Source organism: Amblyomma mixtum, chromosome 8 (genome assembly GCF_055824585.1).
Source record: "Amblyomma mixtum isolate Tamu chromosome 8, ASM5582458v1, whole genome shotgun sequence".
Classification (NCBI taxonomy): domain Eukaryota; kingdom Metazoa; phylum Arthropoda; class Arachnida; order Ixodida; family Ixodidae; genus Amblyomma; species Amblyomma mixtum.
In genome coordinates this window covers 29,057,547-29,079,318 of record NC_143019.1, presented here as the reverse complement: position 1 = coordinate 29,079,318, position 21,772 = coordinate 29,057,547, and the positions used below count along the sequence as shown (strand labels likewise).

At 48.8% G+C, this 21,772-nt stretch overlaps 1 protein-coding gene across 2 annotated transcripts in view; it reads left to right on the top strand.

Annotated features, from left to right (window-relative positions):
* The window catches only part of Snap25 (Synaptosomal-associated protein 25kDa), a 266,299-nt gene that overhangs the window by 79,945 nt on the left and 164,582 nt on the right, over nucleotides 1–21,772 (top strand). For both annotated transcript variants that reach the window (XM_089556898.1, XM_089556897.1), the window contains exon 2: nucleotides 2,363–2,485. In XM_089556898.1, coding sequence (XP_089413024.1) covers nucleotides 2,402–2,485 — 84 coding nt within the window. In that variant the 5' untranslated portion in view covers nucleotides 2,363–2,401. The remainder of the gene's footprint in view (nucleotides 1–2,362; nucleotides 2,486–21,772) is intronic.

Genomic DNA, 21,772 nt, shown 5'->3' with positions numbered 1-21,772 from the left:
TCCAATGTATCTCCATTCGTTCTCCAACTTCAATCAATCAATCAATCAATCAATCAATCAATCAATCAATCAATCAATCAATCAATCAATCAATCAATCAATCAATCAATCAATCAATCAATCAATCAATCAATCAATCAATCAATCAATCAATTTTATTCGTAGTTGACGTAAAATTCGTTCTGGTTCCTGGGTACACCCATGAGCGAGAGATCTAGCTCCCCCTCTCCTCCTATGTGCGTTGCTTTGAGGTTCAGTGGCTGTAGAATGTGTTTACGTCTTGAGTCGTGTAGTGTATATATTTTTTTAATTCTAAGGCCGGGGTGCAAAGACCAGTAATTTATTTTTCATTTGAGTGAGAGACGTGTTAACATCAAGAAGCGAAGGACAATGCCGGAATCTCCTAACCGGATCCTCTTTTACGGTACGCGCATCTTTGCGGTATCGTCGTAGGTCTTCCAAAGTATTCGTACATTCCGGTGAGCCGAGATGCATTTCGAGACTGAGCCAAGTCCGTGGGGGCATTGTTCCTGCCCAAAGACTGCATTTGTATTCACGGAACCGCGGGAAATGCGTAAGAACCCGATATTTACGACGCAAGCGCCACCGCAGCATTCGAAAAGAGAATGAGGCTCTTCTTCTCTCTTTTTTTTTTTTCTGTTTATCTGCGCTTCATTCTTCTCCGGAATATATTTATATATATATTTTTTTCCAACTCTGTTTCATCTGTTGCTTGCCGTTCGGGCAAGTGGATCCACCCACTAGGTTCACGAGAGGACCTCTTTTCATCTCCGAAAGTGGGCTCTGCCGTGCAGGAAAAAAATGAGCAAAAAAAAACATTTTCTGAAAGTCGCATTGTGTGCGTGGGTGTGTGTGCATGGGTCCACCAGTCTCTTTATACCTCAGTTTCTGAGGTGTATTCGCCGCTTCCCGCTATGCTTCTCTGGTTCGTAGTGTGTTTCTGGTCCCCTTACATTCTAGTCCTATGCGCGCGTGGCGTTGGCCGTGCGTTGCGTTTTTTTTTTGTTGTTGTATTCTGTTTTTTTTTTCCCGCTTTCTTGCCACTTGGCTTTCGGTGTGGTGGAATTTTTCTTGCGAAGCGCGTGTGGGGTGATATTGAGATTCCGTGTGGCCACTGAAACGCCGGCCGCTTTCACTGCGTCAGTTTGGCGCCTGCGCCTCGCTAGGTATAAAAAGGATATAGCCCCCCCCCCCTCCCCCTCCCCCCCTCTGGCGCACTCGCTTTTATGAAAGATAGTGCGCTAGAAAACAGCTTACGCACTTTTTGCTCCCAGTTAAGCGTATTCGTGGTTATAGGCGAAAGGCAAGGCATGAAGAGGAATTGTAACCTCAGAAGACGTTTTATTTGTTTATTCCGCATACTATTGAAGGCCGTCTTTCGAGGGTATTGCACAAGAGGAAGGAAGCGTGTGTGTGTGTGTGGGGGGGGGGGGGGGGGGGTGCAACGGTAGTATGCAGCATAATAGAAGGAACTTCTAGTACTTGTCCCCTTTTCGTAACAAAAAAAAATGTTGATAGCGCACACTTGGTTTGTCCGCGGTGCCTTGTTGCCCACCGTAACTGTAGCGCAATTAAGCTTTAAGTATTCAGAATGTTTTACCAACTAACCCTAGTCAAAGCAGCATTCGTTCAGTCGCTTGCAGGATAATTTGGGCCACGCCTCGGTGTTCCAACTGCTCCACTGCCTTCCGCAGACGAAGTATAGAAGTTTGCTGCATTTACTTAAAAGCGCGCTAGTGGCGTTTATATGCGTAAGCGTCGAACACCCATTAATTCTCGCTGTGTCACGTGTCGGAAGAGTTTAACTGCCGCAGTGTGTTCGTTCGCGACTATACATTCTTCTGCGTCGCTTAGAGAGAACACTGCGCTGCCGGTTTTTGTTTTGTACTGCTTTTGACAACTGGCAGCTTTTTCCTTTGCCTTGTTCGGAATAAGTACGATTCGAAACCGTTTCGCATCTGTTGGAATTCCAGTTCTGCAGTCCCGGAGCGAAGGAAGAGAAATATGTGCCGTGTGAGCGTGCTTCCTCCGTACTGCGGTATGGATGAAACGGGAGAGTGGCGGAATGAATTTCTTCGAAGCCGAGGTGTGGTTCCTAAAACTTTGAGGAGCAGCCCATATTCGTGTGAATATTTAATTTCATTCAGCTAACCTGTGTTCCGTACTTATTTTTTGGCGCCGATTGTACGCTAATAACGCGCATATCTCATCGTGTTTTCTTCGTGCGTAAGAACTCGTGGCTGTGTGGTCTTCCGCCGTGTGTTCACTTTGCCTCTCGCGTGTCGTGCCCTGTGACGTCAGGGAATGACGTGTGACGTTTTCTTTTTCCGCGCATGCGCAGTGGCGGTCCACGGCCCCAACGAGGAGCTAAGGCAGAGCAATGGCGGCCTCCGTGCAAGACGCCCCTACGAACCGCAGTGAGCTGGAGATGATCCAGCTCAAGATGAACCAGACGACCGACGAGGTGAGTGCGCACGCTTGTTTTTTTCCTTCATTTGCCTCTGTGGTTTTTGTCGCCTCTAGGTTCAGGATTTTCAGCTCATCGAAGACGCGGCGGCGACAGCACCGCAACGTATGACGTCACTTCCTCACTTCCGGCCCGTAGAGGGCTACAGCAGGCTGGCCGCGGATGGGGTCAGAGCTTTTGCCTTAGCTCTTTAATGTTGCCAGTTGCGAAACTTGCCGTGGGGTGCGTGTAGTAAAAAAAAAAAGGCTTTCTCAGTCGGCCAAAATTCGAGGGCTTGCGGATTGCAGCGACGCCCGCGGTAATTAACGTAAACAGAGTTCAAGTTTAAACTTCGAGATTGTTGATTAACGTACAACCACGTGGCAATGAAATAAATGAAATAGATGGATTTACAAAAACCCTTTGATATAACATTGGGAGAAATAAATTAAGACGGAAAAGAAGCAAAAAAAAAAAGAAAGGCTTTTCATAAGGTAGATATATGGCGAGAGCTTTCATTGGCCGTTTCCAGATGTCGCCGCCATTCGTAAGCACCCGGAAAGTGGCCTGTGGAGCAAGTCCCTTTTTGAAGCGGAGTTTCCCAAGTGGTTTCGTCTAAGAGGTCCGGCTTTTGCAAGGTCCTGAATCATGTCACTTCGCGAAGCTTCCCCAGGATCCCTTATTCAATGAGCGCTCCACGCTGATGGGTTCACAATCCGGAGCTCTGCAGATTTCGTCTGTGCCTGTTGGGAAAAAAAAAAATTGCTCCGCAGGGCATGAAACGTTACCGGGTGTAGGCATTGTAGTCGACGCCAGTCATTGTCAAGAGTAATAGCCAAGGTGTTTGCTGGCAATCCTTGTAGTGAGTCTCGCCTCCTGGAGGTTTTAAGCTCCGATGGAATGAGCGCTGTCGATTTCTTCTTACATTCGACGGATATAGGACAATAACGATGCAAAGCAAGAGACGCATTAGCTTTTATTTTGCCGTGATCACTTCCGATTTCTCTCGCTGGTCCCGACTCGAACGCCATCTGCGCGCCCGATCCGGTGGCAAAACTTACGGAGGAAAGCAAAGCAAAGAGCAATAATGAAAATAAGAAAAAAAAATGAGAGGGATGCTGGGAAAGTGAAGCGTGTAGGTTTCATATTTCACGGTTTACTGAATTTCGCGCGGAAGTCGGCTTATCTATTTTTTTTATCGACCGCACAGTTCGGCCGTGAAATTCCGCTTGGTGGCGCCGAGCTGGGGTTAGTTTTTTTCTCTTCTTATTTTAGAGGAGAGGTTAATATTGCACGCAGGAATTTTTGCGATTGGCGCTTTTCACGTTCGCTGGTTCGCGTTTTAAATTGCGCAGCTAAACGTAACTGCCAAGGGCGTATTGTTAGCGCGACGCCGTATTTAGCAGGCCGGAGTAGTTAAGTGTTTGGATGTCGTAGTTGCTTCTGCTTGCACGTAGGTTACGTGTTGTATGGGAAGCAGAAACTGACTGGGCGATCGCATTTCAAAGTAGAAAAATTGGCACGGTAATGTGGAAAAGCAATCTTTCGTTCGCTTCAATAGCTGCAGTGTGATCCAGGCCCGCGTCAGCGTTAGAATTTCGTCACTTCTGTGTTTAACACGTCACAGCAGCGAAATGGCATGACACAATCTCGAAGAAGCCGAACTATAGTATATCAGGTACATCTCACTTAGATCTACGCAAGCTGTGTGGACGTATACAGTGAGGACAGGGTTACGTAGAAGCATATGGAGAGACCTTTTTTTTTTTGCACTGGAAGGTAGTGAGGTTGGTGATTATGATGGTTACAGCGGGGAATCAATGACGAACATGATCTCGTCGTCCCACCGTAACTTTCTCATTAAACATGACTGCGTTAGCGCGGGCCTGAACTGACCAACGGTTATTTTGGCTTGTATAGGAGCGCTGCAAACGATCACGGCTGAACTAGTGCGGCGGTCGGGCATCCCATTCGAAGAAGTTCCTGGATCCCGTCAAAACAAAAGCTTGCCGCATCGGAGTTTGAGCTCAGGCTTAATTCCACTACCCACCGCCTGTTCATTTTTTTTTTTTAATGCTACGATGCCTCGAGTAGACCGCCATCGCGATGCACTACACTGTAAACACAAATACGCCATATGGGAGGGCATAGATAACAGCTTACTACATTTTTACTTCTTTCCGTCGAGAGTGTACTAACGCCGGAGTTTGCTTGATGTTGTTCCGATAGCGGCCGCTTTAAGCCGAAAGACTGTGTTTCTGGCCTGCAAACTGCTCGGAGATCCCTCGAACAACCTACGTTCTAGCAAAAACAGGGAAAAAAAGAAAGAAATAAGACTTGGAAAAGGCCGCACTAAAGGCGAAAACGATAACGCGCATTCGTTTGATGTTCTCCTATAGCGGTTGGAAGCGGCATGCTATCGCAAATGTATGCAGTGAATGGACTCTCGCCGGGGCAGCTCTCTCGGGTTCGGAAAACATCGTCGTCCCCAGTGTAGTCGCGTCCGACAAGACTGAATGAAAGGAAAAAATTATATATTACCCCACCCGCTCTACCCGTAGAACGGTGAGCGATAAGCGACCTATATGAGCAGGATTTACTGTGGCGCGACAGTGCCGGACCCCCCGCTCGTCATCGTTGTCCACCGCGCTCCGTCGGTCCCGTTGTCGGACCGTGTATTTGCACTGTTGTAACCCTTGGCCGTTTTCGGACGCGCGCTTGCCGAATTTTCTTTTTTCCTTTCTTTCAAGGTACGTATAGCGGTGCGCAAACCTACCGAGAGTACTCTCGGGGAGAGTCGATGATGGTGTCCTTCGTCGGCTGAGCGAAGTATAACAAACCAGTCGCCCGTCGTATAACGACTGGCTGTCACTGGAGCTGTTTACATCGTGCGGTTCGCCCTTACGACCTCTTCCCTCGGCTCTTGTTTTTTTGTGGTTGTTGTCCTTAATCTTCTTGTCTAGGTGTTTGGGAACCTCCTCCGAGCGCGTTCGTGGCCACAACAGCGCAGAAGCCTACAATGCTTTTCTTAAGGAGGCGCGGTAACTGCTTCACTCCCCGTGGATACCTCAACTGCGCCAGGATGGAATGTATGCAGGAGAGTGTTAAAGAATGAGGAGACAAAGAGGCGCCGTAGGGTAATTTGGGTAATTTTTGGGTAATTGGGCTTTTGGGTAATTTCGACCACTCGTGTTCTTTAAGGTGCCATCGTATACACTATACAAGTGTGTTGTGCATTTCGCCATCCTATAGGCGTTTTTAAAAAGAGGTCCATGGGCGCCGCGCCGCCATTTTGAGCGCTGCGCTGTGCTCCTAGTACAGAAAAGAGTTTAAGGTAAGCTCCCCCGTGTTTTCCCCAGAGCCCAGAAAACCGGTTTTCCCCAGCGCCGTGAAAAGGAGCCTGGGCCGGAATATGGTAACCGCGGCGGTGACCACTGTATAGCAAAACGAGTAGGTTTCGTGCCGGGCCGTAAAGTAGGCGCTCTAAATTCCTTCGAACAGTTGATTCGTCGTCGCGCGGGTTTGCGTGCCTGTAATCGAGTCGCTGAGTGCCTGTAGTCATAGCCGTGCAGCAACTGTATACGTGTTCCTGTTGTTGTTGCTGTTTGTCCCGTTCGCATGCGCTTTGACCTGCCTCGGCTCTCTTCTCCCACCTCACAAACGAATGACCGGCCTGCGGGCCGGACGGCTTCGGCGAACGCGAGTCCCCGATACCGTGCCTATAGCTGCTGCTTCATTATCTCGGCCCGGATTCATGCAGTCGTTCGCCCGATACTCGAGAATTCCGGGCACGTATAGCTGTTTCCCTCCGTGCCTGCAGCTATGCGGTGCCCTCTCCTCTTCCACTCCCGTACTCTCGGGTTCGGCGCCGCGGCTCGGCTCGGGTGTAAGCCCTTGGAGCCGAACCGTGGCCCCGATCGTTAGGCACCTCGTGCCCCGGCATCGACCCGGGCTGCGAATCAGCGTCTCGCTATGCGTCTGGCTGTCCCCGGTGCCCCCGTTATCTCCTTAGTTTGTGTTCGTTCCTTCCGTTCTCTTGTATCGTTTTATTTTTCTTTTCATCGTCTGCCGCGTCTCGTTTACCGACGATGCGCGGCGTCTACACGTGCCGGACCATTTGGCCCGAAAAGGACGTGTTTGCTGACCGCTTGTTGTTTTGAGCCTGCCGTCGTCTTCCGGCCTTGCTCCCTGCTAGCTAGAGGGGGTTAATTTGCTGGCAGCTAACTGTGAGGAGAATGAGGTCGTGCAGAAATGCTAATGAAAAAAAAGAGACCCGTACTTCATTCCCTTTTCCGGGACGAAGGAGCGGTGCAAATAGCTTTAATGCTTCCAACTTCATGAAGGTATCCCTTCTAAGGACGGCACGGACTTGTAACACCTAGCTGGATCACATTAGACGGTACCCATTCTCCATGTCACCCTCTGCAGCTTGTATATGTCATTATCCTGAAGAATTTTCAATTGTCCCTGGCCGCCGCGGTGGCTCATTGGTTATGGTGCTTGGCTGTTGACCCGAAAGACGCGGGTTCGATCCCGGCCGCGGCGGTCGAATTTCGATGGAGGCGAAATTCTGGAGGCCCGTGCACTGTGGGAAGTCAGTGCACATTAAACAACCCCAGGTGGTCGAAACTTCCGAAGCCTTCACTTCGGTGTCCCTCATAGCCTGAGTCGCTTTGGGACGTTAAACCCCCGCAAACCATAGCTGTCCCTGATAATTTGTTTGTACAGCGCAAGTTACTTTCCATTACCTTTAAGCCGATGTTGCATTGACGCTGGGCAGTGTGCATACTGCTAAGGAAAGAAGGTTATCGGACACGTACAGTTCTCCATAGATTTGTTTAGAGCGCTAGAGCAGCGGGCTCTGGTTTGCGTTGGTGACTGCCGCTGACCCCCAGACTCTACATAGTTCTTTCAGGCGTCAGAAGTGAACCACGACCAGTCGCGAAGTACAGCCTTTGTCAAAAGTAACCAGGCTGCGTGGTTTGCTTCTAGCTTGTATACTGGAGCCCTTGTGGCTTTCCTAAATATCAAAAGATGTTGGAAGGTAAGAAGACCCCCAGTCCTTATCTTTAACGACCATTTCAGCTTCAGGGAAGCTGCAAGGGCTCCACTGTACGAGCTAGAAGCAAACCATGCAGACTGGTTACTTTTGACAAAGACTGTACATGCACAGTAAGGTACTGTTATAAGCGATAAACCGCAACTAAATCAAGTTAAAACACTCTGCAGCCGCCGCGGTGGCTCAGTGGCTATGGTGCTCGGCTGCTGACCCAAAAGACGCGGGTTCGATCCCGGCCGCGGCGGCTAGAATTTCTTTGGAGGAGAAATTCTAGAGGCCCGTGTACTGTGCGATGTCAGTGCACGTTAAAGAACCCCAGGTGGTCGAAATTTCCGGAGCCCTCCACTACGGCGTCTCTCATAGCCTTAGTCGCTTTGGGACGGTAAACCCCATAAAACCAAACCAAAACACTCTGCAGCGCACTGTTCGCGCGCTTTAGTAAAGTGTGTGGAGGACTACGTCCGACGCCGTGAGTGTAACTCTGAAGCTGTTTGAGGTTGAACACCAGGGGCGTCTGCGTTTTCCAAGCGTATGTAATCGGATACAACTCGAGACCGAAGCAGCTTTTCCTCGATAAAAGAGCCCCCTCCAGCCAATGGCGTCGGCCGACTCTCGTGACCCTGCTAGCGTGGCAAAGCAGGGAGCGGCAGATGAAAGGGGATAGTCCCCACCCTCCGTGGTGGGGCTAATTCCTTCTCTGCATTCCTCCATGGTGGTGATAATTCCCTCTCTGCATTGATCGCCGCTCCCTGCGTTGTCACGCAGACAGGTTCGTGGGAACCGGCCGACGCCATTGGCTGGAAGGGGATTTTTCGACGAGGAAAATCTCCTTCGTTCTTGAGTTGTGTCCCACTATAGTGAGTTTCCGACTTCAAAGCCCCTAGCCCACGCGTGGTATGTAATAGTGCTTCTTTGTGTCTTCCCCATTTTGACATCGTTTAAGACGCCTTTCCTCTCGGTGCGGTTCAGGTGTCCTTTCGTGGTAACCTAAGCCAAACCTAACCTAATCCCGAGAAGCGCAAACGAAAACGTGTCTGAGGCGTGTTCGGGTGAAGCGTGACGGTCGCACTGCATTTCTACGCTGTGGAAAAAGGAAAAAGAAAAAGAAAACTTCCCAGTCTCGGATAACTCTTTATCCTTACCGCGTCCGCCGTGACAAACGGTCGACGGCGAGGCCGAAAGCGCATTCTCCGTCCGAGCACACCGCGCACGCCTGCGCAAACCGAGCGCTCGTTTATTCACCGCTGCATGGTTGCGAGTCCTGGCAGTGCAAAAAAAAATAAATAAAAAAAGAATGGGAGTCGGAAAAACGCGAGACGCACCTGTTTCGAAATCGGGGGGACTCCGGTATAAGCTGGGCAATGTTTTCTCCCTATATATAGCTCAGAAACGCGGAAGGGAAGGGCTTAGTCGTGGCGGGACTTACCCCTCAGTAATTGCGGGGAATAAAGCAGCGAGCAGCGGTCATTTATTTGGGACTCGCTAAAATTAAAACGGCAGAAAAAAAAAAAGTTCGTGTGCTGTGTTCACCGACAGCGTGCGGCGACTACGCATGAACAGTTTTCTGCGGCCCGGTTTGTAGGTTGAAGAAAATACAGAAAAAGTTCGCGAAGCTTCTTCAGCTCCGTTTCAGCAGCGCTCTGTGAGGCGTACTCGGTTGAAGCCGGCCGGCTTTTCGTTGCTTGCGAAATCTTGGCGCCTTTTCACGTGTTTTTTTTAAATTTTTTTTGTCGCTTTCTGTATTCGTAATGGTTCCTCCTCATGTCGACCCGCAATGTGTTATTTCCTCACTTGACGGTAATCCAAGCGCTGTTTCCCTCCCACATTGAGGAAAAACGGCGCTGAGAAGGTTTTCCTTTCTATTCCAGCCCTCTTTTTTTTTTTTCTCATTGTTGTCTTATTCCGTCTGAGCTCTGGAAAACGCCGTCGCCTGGCGATGTCACTGACGGATGGCTTCCGAGCCTGAGTCGTTTGTAGGCGCTTGCCGGTTGCGGCGTCGTTACGTAATTCAGGCTATATTTTTTTTCCTGTGTGTTTAGTCGCTTGTTCCGCCACGTAACGAATGTCTGTCGGTTGTTTTTTTTTCTCTGTCCTTTTTACGGGTCTCTTGTTCTCGCTGAAAGTTTTTTGTATAATACACGTACCAGGATAGAGCGTATTCTACGTTAGAACACCTCAGTTGGTGTGCAACAGAGAATCATGATGTGCTTCATTTTTCTTCAAGGGAACACGATTCGTGCTACCTTCGTCATAGTTCAGAACTGGAACATTTCCGGATGTGCTCTTATGACTTTTTTTTTCTTTCTTTTTAAGTTCCCAGTTTCCACTTTTTCGTCTTTCGTTCCCGCTTTTCCGATTTCATTTTTTTACAGCTTCTGTTTTCTTTTTTTCGAGGAGCGCGACGGACGAAGCTATGGGTAAAGAATAAACAGACAAAAGAAGCACCGATTAGCAAGAGGAGCGTGTACTTTTGTTTATTTATTCATGCTGTTATTAACCTTCGCTTGAGGGTTATAACGAGCACATAAACCACACATAAACCGTAATTTAAATATTATTAACTTCTTTTCGTCCATAAAGAGAAATAGTTAAAATTTTCTTCTATCTGTTCTTCCATCTTACTTCGTTTTGTTTTCCCACACGGGAACAATTTGCCGACTTAATGCGTGGCCCTCATCTCTTATTTGTTTCTATTTAGTCGGTTTCTCGGCTTCTTGGTCGCCTTTTGCCGAATCGCAATGAACAGCTCGTCGAGGTCGCCTCTTCACATTTTATCTAGGTGTTTGATCGGTCCGGCTGTAACCTGTGTTACTTGCCTGTCGCTAATTGCCTCTTGGCGTGGGAAAAGTCGGCGCGTGTTGAGAAAGGCACCGAGACCGACGCGACCCGAGGAATGACCCATGTTTTGTCGGCGCTGGTGTGCTGTCAGCCTGTCCTCTTCGTACGTCGTATCACCGAGGTGTTCCCTCAACGCGATCTCTCGTCAGATAGCCCACTTGCCGATAGGGGGTGTCTTCAAACTCGAGTTTTCATGCATTCTCTATGCCCGTTATTATTCCCTGCCCCCGGAATAGGTCGCGCTACCTAGGCGCTCTCTCTCGCTTGTTCTCTCGCTTTTTTTTCTCGGTAACGCGGAACTTTCATCTTCACAAAAGTCGCTGAATGGTCAGTGTAGTACGCGTGATGTTGTGACGTCACCACAACCTGCTCACCGTGACACTTCACATCGTGCTATTTCGCGTCCTGCGTTAGTCTCAAAGGTTGCCGATTGGTCAGGAGGCCAGTTACGTCACGAGGTCATGTGACCGCGGCGCGGAATAGAAACAAGGGGGGGGGGGGGGGGGGGGGCTGCAACCGACTCACTCAGAGCATGATTATGTGTCTGAAAATAAAGATGCAATGACAGTGACAACATTGTGGGTATAGGGAAAGTAATGACACAGATGCATAAACACGTAGCAGAAACGTTGCTTCTAATTTTGTCACTTAAGCGTCCTTATAATTCTTTTGTTGATCTCGTTAACTCTTATCAGCGGTATTAATCCGTGCTGCTTTTTTGTTCTTTTTTTGTTTAGCAACTGGAGCGAAATGTATCCAGGGAAGAGCGCAGTGGTTTGTTTTCATCCCGAGCTCGCTTTTCTAGACGGACATGCAGAAGCTATTTGCGAAACGCGGTAGCTTCGCTCCGTCTTTTTTTTTATGTTAATCCACGTTTATTCGTTTAGCTGTCCGGCCGCTTATTTATGGCCGGCCGTTAAGCGCACGCGTCGTCAGTAAGATGATTCCAGCTTTTTCTTTTTTTTTTTGCTTGTTTCTAACTCTCTCGCTGCCCACGCGATGTTTGTGATCGCCGGTCAAGAACACTTTTTTTTGTGTGTGAGGCACTCTGGGGGACACTATTAAGTAACAGACGGTCAGGTTCCTCGAAGTGCGTATAAAAATACTGCCTTACTTTACTTTCTCCCATCGAGGTCCACGGGCGCCCACACGAGGGCGTTGTTCTGTTAGCACTGCGGCGTTGATGGCGAAATCCTTTTTTCTTCGGATCAGGTAACCATCTCCGAGAGAGCCTTCGAGGCGCGTGATTTTAACAGACATTCCTCCGCCTCTCCAAACTTCTTGACGTTTAGTTTCTTTTTGTTTGTTTGCAAGAGGAGCCACTTGCTTTCATTCTTCCGTGTTCGTTTCTTTCTTTTTTTTTTTTTTGGGGGGGGGGGGGCGGTTGGCGGTACAAAACATTCTTTCATTCGAGTGTCCCGCTCAGGTTTCGGCATTGGTGTTTTTTTTTGTTTAAATTTTTTGTTCTCTAGTTGTTGCTGTAACTTCTGGGTGTAACACCGGAAAGAGAGTACTACCTTCCAAAAGTATGTGCCTCTGCATTTTTTTCTTTTTTTTTGTGGCGAAAGCTAAAGCTTTGGAAAGCGCGTACCCAAGCAGACAAACAACTTCCGTGTTGTCGTTTACTTTGCGCGCGTTTGTTTGCCTGTTAGCGGCATTTGGGACGGGTGCGCCGCGCGCTGCGGCGTTTCTCTTCTCTATTTGGAAAACCGGCGTACCTCTTTCGTCCTCCTTTTGCTGTTTTGCGATTTTCCAGGGTGTCCTTCTCTCCTCCTTCTTCTTCCTGTCAGGCTTCCTCCTCTGTCTCTACACCGCAGGCGTTCCCTTCTGTCGTGGCCGCAGTGTTTGTGCCTTTGAGGCAAAGCAAGCCGGAAGTTCGTGCGCACGCCTGTATTTCGGGCTTGTGCTGCAACTTCTCAGAAGAAACTTCCTAGTTTTTTCTCGACTCTTCCTGCGTTGCTATGGCGAAGTGTTTCCAAGGGCTTATTTAAGTGTAGCGTTTCGACTTTTTCTTACCTTTTTTTTTTTTGCTGATAACCGTTATAAAAATGGTCTATAGAAAGTCTGTGCACTTCTCATAGACTCTATTGCTTTCGTATAGATATTTTTTTTTCTTTTCATAGTCTATAGACTATCTATAAAAAAGTCTAATAAAAGCCTGTGGCCATAAATCTATAGATTGTCTATAGACTGCCGATAGCATTTGTATTGCCTGTTGACTGTTCTCTAGGATTTGTTTATAGACAGTCTGTACACTGTCTAAATAAATATTGTAAGGGCAGGGAGAAAATGTGTTATGGCTTGGGGATGAGAGGGTTGTATCTTCGCAGCTCTTCTTCCTGCGGGGTTTTGAGCCTTTTTGCGCCCCGTGGTTATTTGAAAGTTGTGTCTTTCAGTACCTACGCCTGGTCAGCAGTGGTTTAACCCTAATTAACTATATTAAAGTTCGCTAGTGGGTTGATGTTTGTTTTTGTTTTTTCGCTCACCCTGGAGCGTTCTTCATATCCTCGGGTTGACTGGAATGTAAAGTAAATATATTTGGGGCGCATTTTGCTGGACGTAAATTGTCTTCAAGATGACGAAAAAAAGCGTAAAAATAAAGTCGCTTCAGTGAAGCGAGGGACTACGATTTTGTGGCAGCTCTAGTGCTTCTTGCGCTCTATTCCTGCCTTAAATATCCCCCCCCCCCCCCCCCCCCCCGCCATCTTTCGGTGCGTGTATGCTCGTTCCAGCGGCGAAGTGACGGTTAAGATGAAGTAATCTGGTGTAATCATCCGTCTGAGGGGACGCTGATATCAGTGTACTGTGCGAAGCACGACGCGCTCGGTTAATGCAGGCTCGGCCTCACGGCTAATTAGGCTACTGGCGTCGCGCGCATATCATAATACGTTGATGAGAAACACGTTCGATGTGGTAACGACCGCACGACAAACGGCCGCCTGCTCTGATGCGCTAGGCATCACTAAGATCGCCGCACCGTTTAAGCAACTGGCGAGGTGTGGCAGAGGGGCGTGTTCCAAACCGGCCCCAGTGGGACGGGGTGTAGTGTACGTTGCGCAAGTTCATTGTACACGTTGGGCTGCGTTAGCACGTAGTCCAGAGGACGCGCCCATGCTTAACAGGCATTGAAGTAAATTACGTAGACTTTGTGGCGTCGTCAAAGATTGGAGGGAAAGAGAAAAAAAAAATATTTATGGAAGAATATCCCGTTTCATACTAGTCATTATTCAGTAGAAGGTATATAATACTCTGTTATGGTTATGGCCATTTTTTTGCGCGTTTTATAAATTTCTACTTTTTCCTTTCGGTTCTTATTTTGGGGACGCTTTTCGTTATTCGCAGCCGCGGTGGCTCAGTGGTTATGGCGCTCGACTGCTGACCCGAAAGACGCGGGTTTGATCCCGGCCGCGGCGCCCGAATTTCGATGAAGGCCAAATTCTAGAGGCCCGTGTACTGTGCGATGCCAGTGCACGTTAAAGAACCCCAGGTGGTCGAAATTTCCGGAGCCCTCCACTACGGCGCCTCTCATAGCCTGAGTCGCTTTGGGACGTTAAACCCCCATAAACAAACTAACAAACAAAGCTTTTCGTTATTCCTTTCTTCTTTTTTTTTTTCTTGCGACGGTCACAACTCGTTGCCCTGGTGTCGTGCGGTTCTCATAAGGCGAAGGAAAGTGTGTAACCACAGGGAACAAACCGCTCGTTTGGCAAAACTATCTTCCACCAAGATGGAAAAAAAAGTATTCGGGCCCTGACGTGTAGGTTTTATTTTTTTTTTTTTCATCGTATACTGGGCATCTTTCCCTGGCTGCGTTAGTTGTTTCGAATCACGCTCTGTGCTTCTCGGAAGCGACGTGTTCGTGGCCGCCGAGGTTGTGGTCTCCGCGTGTGCGCCCGACGTGTGGCGCGTATCGATCCTTGCGCGAGTCCGCCGTCCGCCCGCGGGCACTGCGCCACTGGCAGCGTCTCGGCAACGTTGCGCGACCCACCAGGAATCGTTTATTTGGCCGCGTCGTTCCGTCGCCCTTGCTGTGGGTCCCTCGCGAGTCGTGGTTCGCGCCACCCTTTCACCGTTAAACGCGCTTACGCGCAACTACACACGCAGAAGGACCACGCGCGCAGCATAAGGGTAATATTGAAGAAGCGTAGTTTGTTGGGCCAGTTAGTGCAATGTAAGTAGAAAAACCAGCGGACGCGTTCACAAGCAGGAGAAGTACACAAGACAATGTGTTGTCCTGTGTACTGTACTTCTACTGCTTGAACGCGTCCTTTCCGCTGGTTTTCCACTTACCATGAGGGAGATACTCGTATTCATGCTGATAAGTCATAACACACTTTCTCACGCACACTAGCGCAGCACACAGACGCAAACGCACCACAAAAGCGCAAGCCACAAGCGTACACAACACACACACATATGCGCACAATACGCCAAAAGACACAAAACGGGATGGAAGCATGCGCACACATAATCCGCATGTAGATACTGCTCATACATTACCGTACAATACACCAGAGGACGCAGAAAACCACGAAAATAGACAATGCAATAACCACGCACAGGCCTAACACGCACGCAGTTCCGAACGATAGCAACAGCCACAACTGTAGGAAACAAAAACACACGTACACGAATAGATAGCAAAGACATGACCGCAGGATGCACCGAGAGACGGATCACAACAAGGCAGCACACACGGACACAGGAGCCCACATCAACCAAAACACAGAAGCCCGCACATACATTACACACGAACACGCACGCACACAGGTAGTGAAGTGTGCACCGGCGTCAGCTGCAGTGAGCAGATGCAAGTGGACGCGAGGGCACATTGCCCGGACATAGAAATGAACTTCCGGAGGACACGCAAAAGCCGATCGCGTGCCTTTAAGAAGAGAAGCTTCGCGCCCCAAAACAACGTCGATTCCGGAGAAGGACGATCGGTATGAGGCAGCTGGTTAGTTGGAGAGGCCAGCCGAAACCATCTCTTCGAAGAGGCAGGAAAGTAGGGCTCCTTTTGAGCGTTACTGTGTGCTATGCGTTTGCGATGCTAGGGGAGAAAGGCGGTTACACTGAAGCTTTGATTTCGTTTCATAAGAGTGTAAATTGTAAAATGTGGACTTAACGTTTCGAAACACGTTTCGAAACGACACATGGGCTATGAGTGACGCAGTAGTGGCGGGCTGCGGATTTGTTTAGACCATCTGGTAATGTGCGCCAACATTGTAAAGCACACGGGCGTTTTTTTTTGTATTTCGCCGAAGTCCAAATACGCGGCCGCCGCGACCGGAGTCGAACCCGTGGGATCGGCATACGAACGCAGAAGCTACTGAGCCACTGCGGCGGGTCGCTTTGTAAGAATGCTACGAGCGCAGTGAGGTGGGTCTGAACCTGAACCGAAAACCTTGAAAAGCGCACTTATTTTAAGCGTATAGTGTAACGAGGCCGACGGGAAAACGTCTTCTTTTGATTTTCCATGAAAAAATAGAAGGCGTACCTTCAGTGTGGGGCTCTTTTTTTTTTTTCATACGGCCAGGCAGTCATCATAATGCGTGGAGAAACTTACGGCGACTAAACACCTGCCACATAATATGCGCATCGTATATGTTGTAAATACCCGGAGCAGGTGCTCCGCGGCAGCATGCGCGTTATACTGGCAAGCCCTTGGTCTACCTTAGCGTACTGGGTCCCTCGCTGTGGCTAAGCCAATATTTCTAGCGTTCCGCTGCTGGGCAGGAGGCCGCGGGTTCGACCCCATTGCCTGGCGGGCGCTTTCTGATCTTGGCGGAATGAATTAACTCTTTAATTACATAACTGAACGTTATGTAACTGAGCATACATAACTGAGCGTTATGTAATCATCAAAGCAGTCTCGCAAGCACGTTTTTTTTTTCGTCACCCATTTGCTGTCTGTGCTCCACAAACCAGTTAGTGGTTCAAGAATATCCTTCGGTGGCATGCACGTTTTGTAGAGGTTGCCTATGGGGTTCCCCCAGGTGGTGGTAAAAACGTTTATTTCCTCTGAAAAGAGGGAGTTACATGAACGTTGTTGTGGGGTCAGGCATAGTGTCCTTCCCGTCACAAACACTAGGTGGAGTCCCTACTACGGGATCCCAGTGGCTTCCGCGGCCGCCATTGCTCTTTCGACCATCGCCTTTTGGGCTTTCAGGTCGGAACAGGCGAGTAGGGTCACCTCCCAGTCCTCCCAGGTGGGATTTGGGTTGGGAGTAAAGGCAGGGTTGGAGGGGCACGCCCACACCATGTGGTAGAGGTCCGAGGACCTTTCCCCACAGTGCGGAAAAGTCCCCGGGGCTTTTTGTTTGTGTTTGTGAAGCCAAGTACAAGCGACACTGAAAAAAAAAAAAAAAAGGTAACGCTATCGAGCATCATCTTCCCGGAAAACGTCTTGCGCAGGGGCGCAGTACTGTGCATGATGTAATCATTGAGAAACATTGCCGAGAAAAGCGTGGGCTGCGCCCTTCCTTCTCTTTCCGAAAAAGAGTTATGATGCAACCTCTTGTGCCTACTGTCTTTTTCCCCCTGCTTTGAGATGGGATAAGTAAAAAAGTAACCGCCTTAGCCCAGCTTTGGTTGCTGTTTTCATAACTCATGCATAATGGGGTGGATCGGGTGAATTTAGGGAAGGCAAGGGGAAGAAACTCGAGTCCGGGGGATTTCTTCGGCGGAACTGTAAGCGCCAAAAACGTATTCTCTGCCTTGAAATAAATAACGGAGCTGTTGCAACGGCGTCCTTCGTGTGTCGCGTAACCTTTGTTAAGTTTTTTTTTGTTTTCTTTATTGGCTACGCGTGACGTTCATCTTACGGTGCCCTTTGAAATTTGAAAAGCGCAAGGGCCACCGGCTCGCGTACTTGATTTTTTTTTGCTCACTTTCTTTGAATTGAACTGTGTTTTCTTAGCACGGGGTTTAGTAATGTTGAGTTCAAAAAGCTTATTGGTCTTCTTAGAACAACGTTATCTTTCATAACTGTTCTGCCAAATGGTAGGGTTTGTCGGAGGCTTATATGGCTGTGCCAGTATTTTTTTTTTAATTTCGACGTCTGAGATGTGACAACGTAAAATAGGCGGGTGGCACCCTTGCTCCTGTTCAACGCTGGGAGTTTGAGGTGACCGTTTACTTCTCCCGTTGTTGTAATTATCAAACACTACGGGGAACATTGCGTTATTGCAATGTTACTTTTTCTGCGGTTTGTTATATTAGAGAAGGAAATTAGTTGTTATTTTTGATGGGGATAGTTTCCGGGAGAGTAGAACTTAAGACAGCCACGTGCCACCGGTGGGATTCGAACCCACGACATCTCAAGTCGCGTGCGGTGCTCTACCAACTTCGCTGCGGTGATGGCTTTCCTGCCTTCTATATTTTCGAATTGGGCGAATAAAGGAAAATGTTAAGGGGCAGTTCAAGGTACGAGATTTCTGAGGCTGTAGTGACGGCCTCTAGGCAATGATGGCTGAAGCGGATGCCAGGAATCTAATAAAGGATCTTCGCGCGCTTTCATCTCTCCGTGCTGACCTATAGCCGCGGCTTCTGTTTGTTCTTTATCCAACTTTACTATTTTGCGCGTTGTGCTTTGCTGGCGGAGCTGAACACAGTCGCCCTGCGGATGCTACGCCCGTCCATACGGGATGTTTTTTCTTTTTTCTCTGGCCGCCCTGCGCACATATCGAACATAACATCCAACAAGCCTTGTCCCACTGAGATCCGCGCAGAGTTGCATCTACGCCGGTTAGATGTCAGTCTGAATTCACAACTTCTCGGAAACTTCTTTTGCATGAGACCGACTCATGGTTGGCCGGGTCCCTTGCTTGTGGCGCCCTTCGCTGCGATTGGCCGGCGCTCGTTCGTGTGTGAGCAGCAGCTCTGCAGCATGTTCGGCCCCTGATTGGTTTGAAACCATTACTAACTTCCCCAGCGCCGAACTCTGGTGGAGCGCAGTGTAGGCGTGTTTTTCCACGCTTGCTGTCGCGCTTGTCCGTACGTTACGTCACCCGCTTCGCGTCGGCTTTTCCGGGGCAGTTGTTATATCATTCCTCGCGCGTAACTGCAAGCGGAAATTTTCGTTCTTTTTTTTTTTTTCATTTTCTGTGCATCCCGAGAAATTAATAAGGGCTGATGAGGGTAGCGTTATGGAACACCCTTTGAAGCTCGAGCTCGGTGTACGCCCTTAATTCGCTCCGCGAGTTCTGAAGCGCGCGAACTCCGTGGCTCTAATTATTTCGAGTCTTTTTTTTCTTTTGTTTTTTAATGATTGAGCCCTCCACACACTCGGCCACTGCGCACAGCACGCACATCTCGTACATTTCGATTGCTGTTAACTGGCACAATGGTCGTGCGTGCTTCGTTTTTTTTTTTCTCCGTCTACTTTTAACACCCCGTTCATCGCTTCCTCAACAGTGTGGTTGGGGTGTGCGGACATTAAGGGAGAGACGCTTACCGCGTCTTTCCTCTTGACCTGTACCACCGGTCTCTCGTGTATTTTCACACGTAATTTATACACCGTCTCAGTGGTTGTCCCGCATTGGTTTCAGCAGCATCGTAGACATTGGTGGTGCCAGATGTATGTCGGGCTCAATTTTCGGGTCCGCTTCTCTTGAAACGCTCAGACTTCTGGCAGTTGGCGGGAAGCCAGACGAGCTGCTTGAAACGGCAAACGTTTGGAAAACATTTTCCAAGCTTCTCTTTCTTATTGGTCGTAATTATGACGACTGCCAGTAATTTTGCTGCCTTTGGGAAGAGGAACTGCAGAAGTTTGCTCTTCTCTGAATTTTGTATCTTTTCTGTTTTTTTTTTCCTGCTGATTGTCAAATGACTCCGGAAAATCTGGCTTGGAGGTATCACCGTACAAAAAATGAAAACCTATGATTCGACGTCGTCTGTCATATAACACAAGAGTAACACAAGCTGTCCAGCTGGTTGGTGTTGGATCATATTTTCAGCAGCACGAGCACATTCAAGGAAGGAAGAGGCTAACAGGAAAGAGCGCTGATATAATCATATACCGTCATATATCGGTCGTCCGTAAGACAGACGTCACGTCGGGCTTTCTTTTTTCTTTTCGCTGAGTGTACTGTTCTAACAATAAAAATAGCATACTGTATCCTCAGCGCAGTCAAAACACGCGAACTTAGCCCAGAGTTTTTTAGGACCTATACACACACATAAAAAAAAGCTAACCTGAAGTAACCAATTCACCTTGGCTTCAGTGGCTGCTACTAACTTTCGTGATCTCTACTGCGTTACAACCGAATGTCGTCTGTGTCTTTTGTTCATTAACAGGTCGTCCGTTTCGGCGCTGTTTGCCAATCCGTGCGATAAAAATCAGCCCTTACGAACCCTTTCCGCTGTAACCGAAAGATGCCGCGCGAACCCGACCGTTGCCGTAGAGGCACTGACTGCCCAGCGGGAGAATAACTGCTCGCGTGTCCAGGTCAGCTGTCGGAACGTCGCTGTTTCGTTTTCCCTAATAGACGCAGTGGTGCTTGACCGACGCTGTATTCATTAGAGAAGTCGGAGGGAGGGCCTGTGTCGCTGTCGACGCCACGATGTTATCGAGGGTCGATTAGGAGGGCGACAGTGGACTCGGCGGCCGGTCGATGCCGGAGCCGCACGCCACGTCCGTCTGGCCTGCTGTGTTCGCCGTTTCGACCGGTTAGGTTTGCGGAGAGGTCCACGCAAGGTATTCGCGTCGTCGAATGAGCCGGCCTTGTTGTCGGAGTGTTGACACCGCGCGGCAAAAAAAAAATTAAAAAAAATCGATGTGGTCTTCTACGCTAAGCGCAACGTACGTAGATGTGTACGCGGGGGAAACCTGTTCAAATGTATAGTACGGGCTCTTTTGTAGTTGTTTTTGTTCTTGCTTTTATGAGCGTGTAAATGCGTCTGGAACTGCATTTTCACTGCGTGCGTGTGCCCGGAACTCACAGTAAACTAAGGGTTATACCGCACCGCATTGACACTCACCGTGCGGGAGAGCACCCTCTACAGGGGCTGACGTCTGCTTTTCAGTTTTTAAGGCGGAAGCCTTTAATGTCTCATCGTTGTAAGCAGCAGTTGTCGACAGAAAATGTCACGCTTTTCAATTGGTGGAAACGGTCGTGACGTCACAGTGCGCGAATTTCAAATGGGACCAATTGCACTTTGGCTAGTAACCATACAACCAATTGAAGGGATCGTATAGTGATGCTCCAAGTGGGACTCAGCTTAATTAATTCCTTAATTACCCAATTAGCCTAATTAGCTCTGCTAGTCAGGCCATATAAATAAATGAAAGCGATTAAGAAATTGGTCGAGCTCAGGAATCGAACCCCGGTCTTCGGCGTGAGAGACGAGCGCGCTATCCACTCCGCCATGCCAGCTCGATGGTTTGGAATGAACAAAGGCGCGTCTAGTGAATACGGTGTCTTCACTCACTCTCATCCTCCTCCATTCCCTTCCGGCGAGGTTTAGGTGTCCACCGACAAATGAGAGACAGATACATTTCTTTTCCTCAAAAACCAATTTACCGCCGAGCGAGGCGTAGAACCGAATGGGCGATAGCGTTCTATGGACTCCTTGGCAGCGTTGCAAGACGCTGTCACGTTCCACTCTTAGGGGCGAAGCTTAACATCTTTACCACACATCAGTGACCACACTTAAGGTCAAAAAAGTGCCCCCTGAATTTTGACGGGTGTCCACCGAGATATGCGAGACAGTTACTGCGTAATTTTCTTTCCTCAAATACAACTTTCATTTTCTTCATTACGGCTCCTCTTTATCTATCTTCTTTCACTCCCACCTCCCTTCCTCTACGGTGCGGTTCAGGTGTCCACCGAGATGACAGAGAATTACTGCGCCATTTCCTTTCCTCAAAAAGCGTTGCGTTCAAAGGGCAAGGCATCGCGCCGAACGGGTGGTGGCGTTCCGTGGACTCCCTGGCAGCGCTACAACGCGCTGTCGCGTTCCACTCCTAAAGGCGAAGCTTAAGCGTCATTAATTAGCAGTTAATTAGTATTCAGGCATTATTCAGCAATTATCAATTAATTAGTGATTTGCCATCACTTAGTAATTAGTACTCAAATATATGTGACTCCACCAGTGCCACAGAAACAGCGAAGGTGGTGCGGAAAACGCTTCCGCCTCTACCCACTTTAGACAGTCAAAGTGCCCCCTGAATTTTTTTTTTGTATTCTTACTTGGTCAACAGCAGACCTCCTTACACCCTGTGTAGAGAATGGCGGCGTCCTTGGACCTTTATGTGAAAAGTCCGTAGCTGTACTCGGGATCGGCTTCACTGTTGTTTCCTGGCCGAAAACTCCAACGTTCATCTGACGGACGTGAGCCAATATGGGACGTGCGCGCCGGCTTGTGGGCGTTCCAAATAATGCGACGTCGATGATCACGTCATTAAG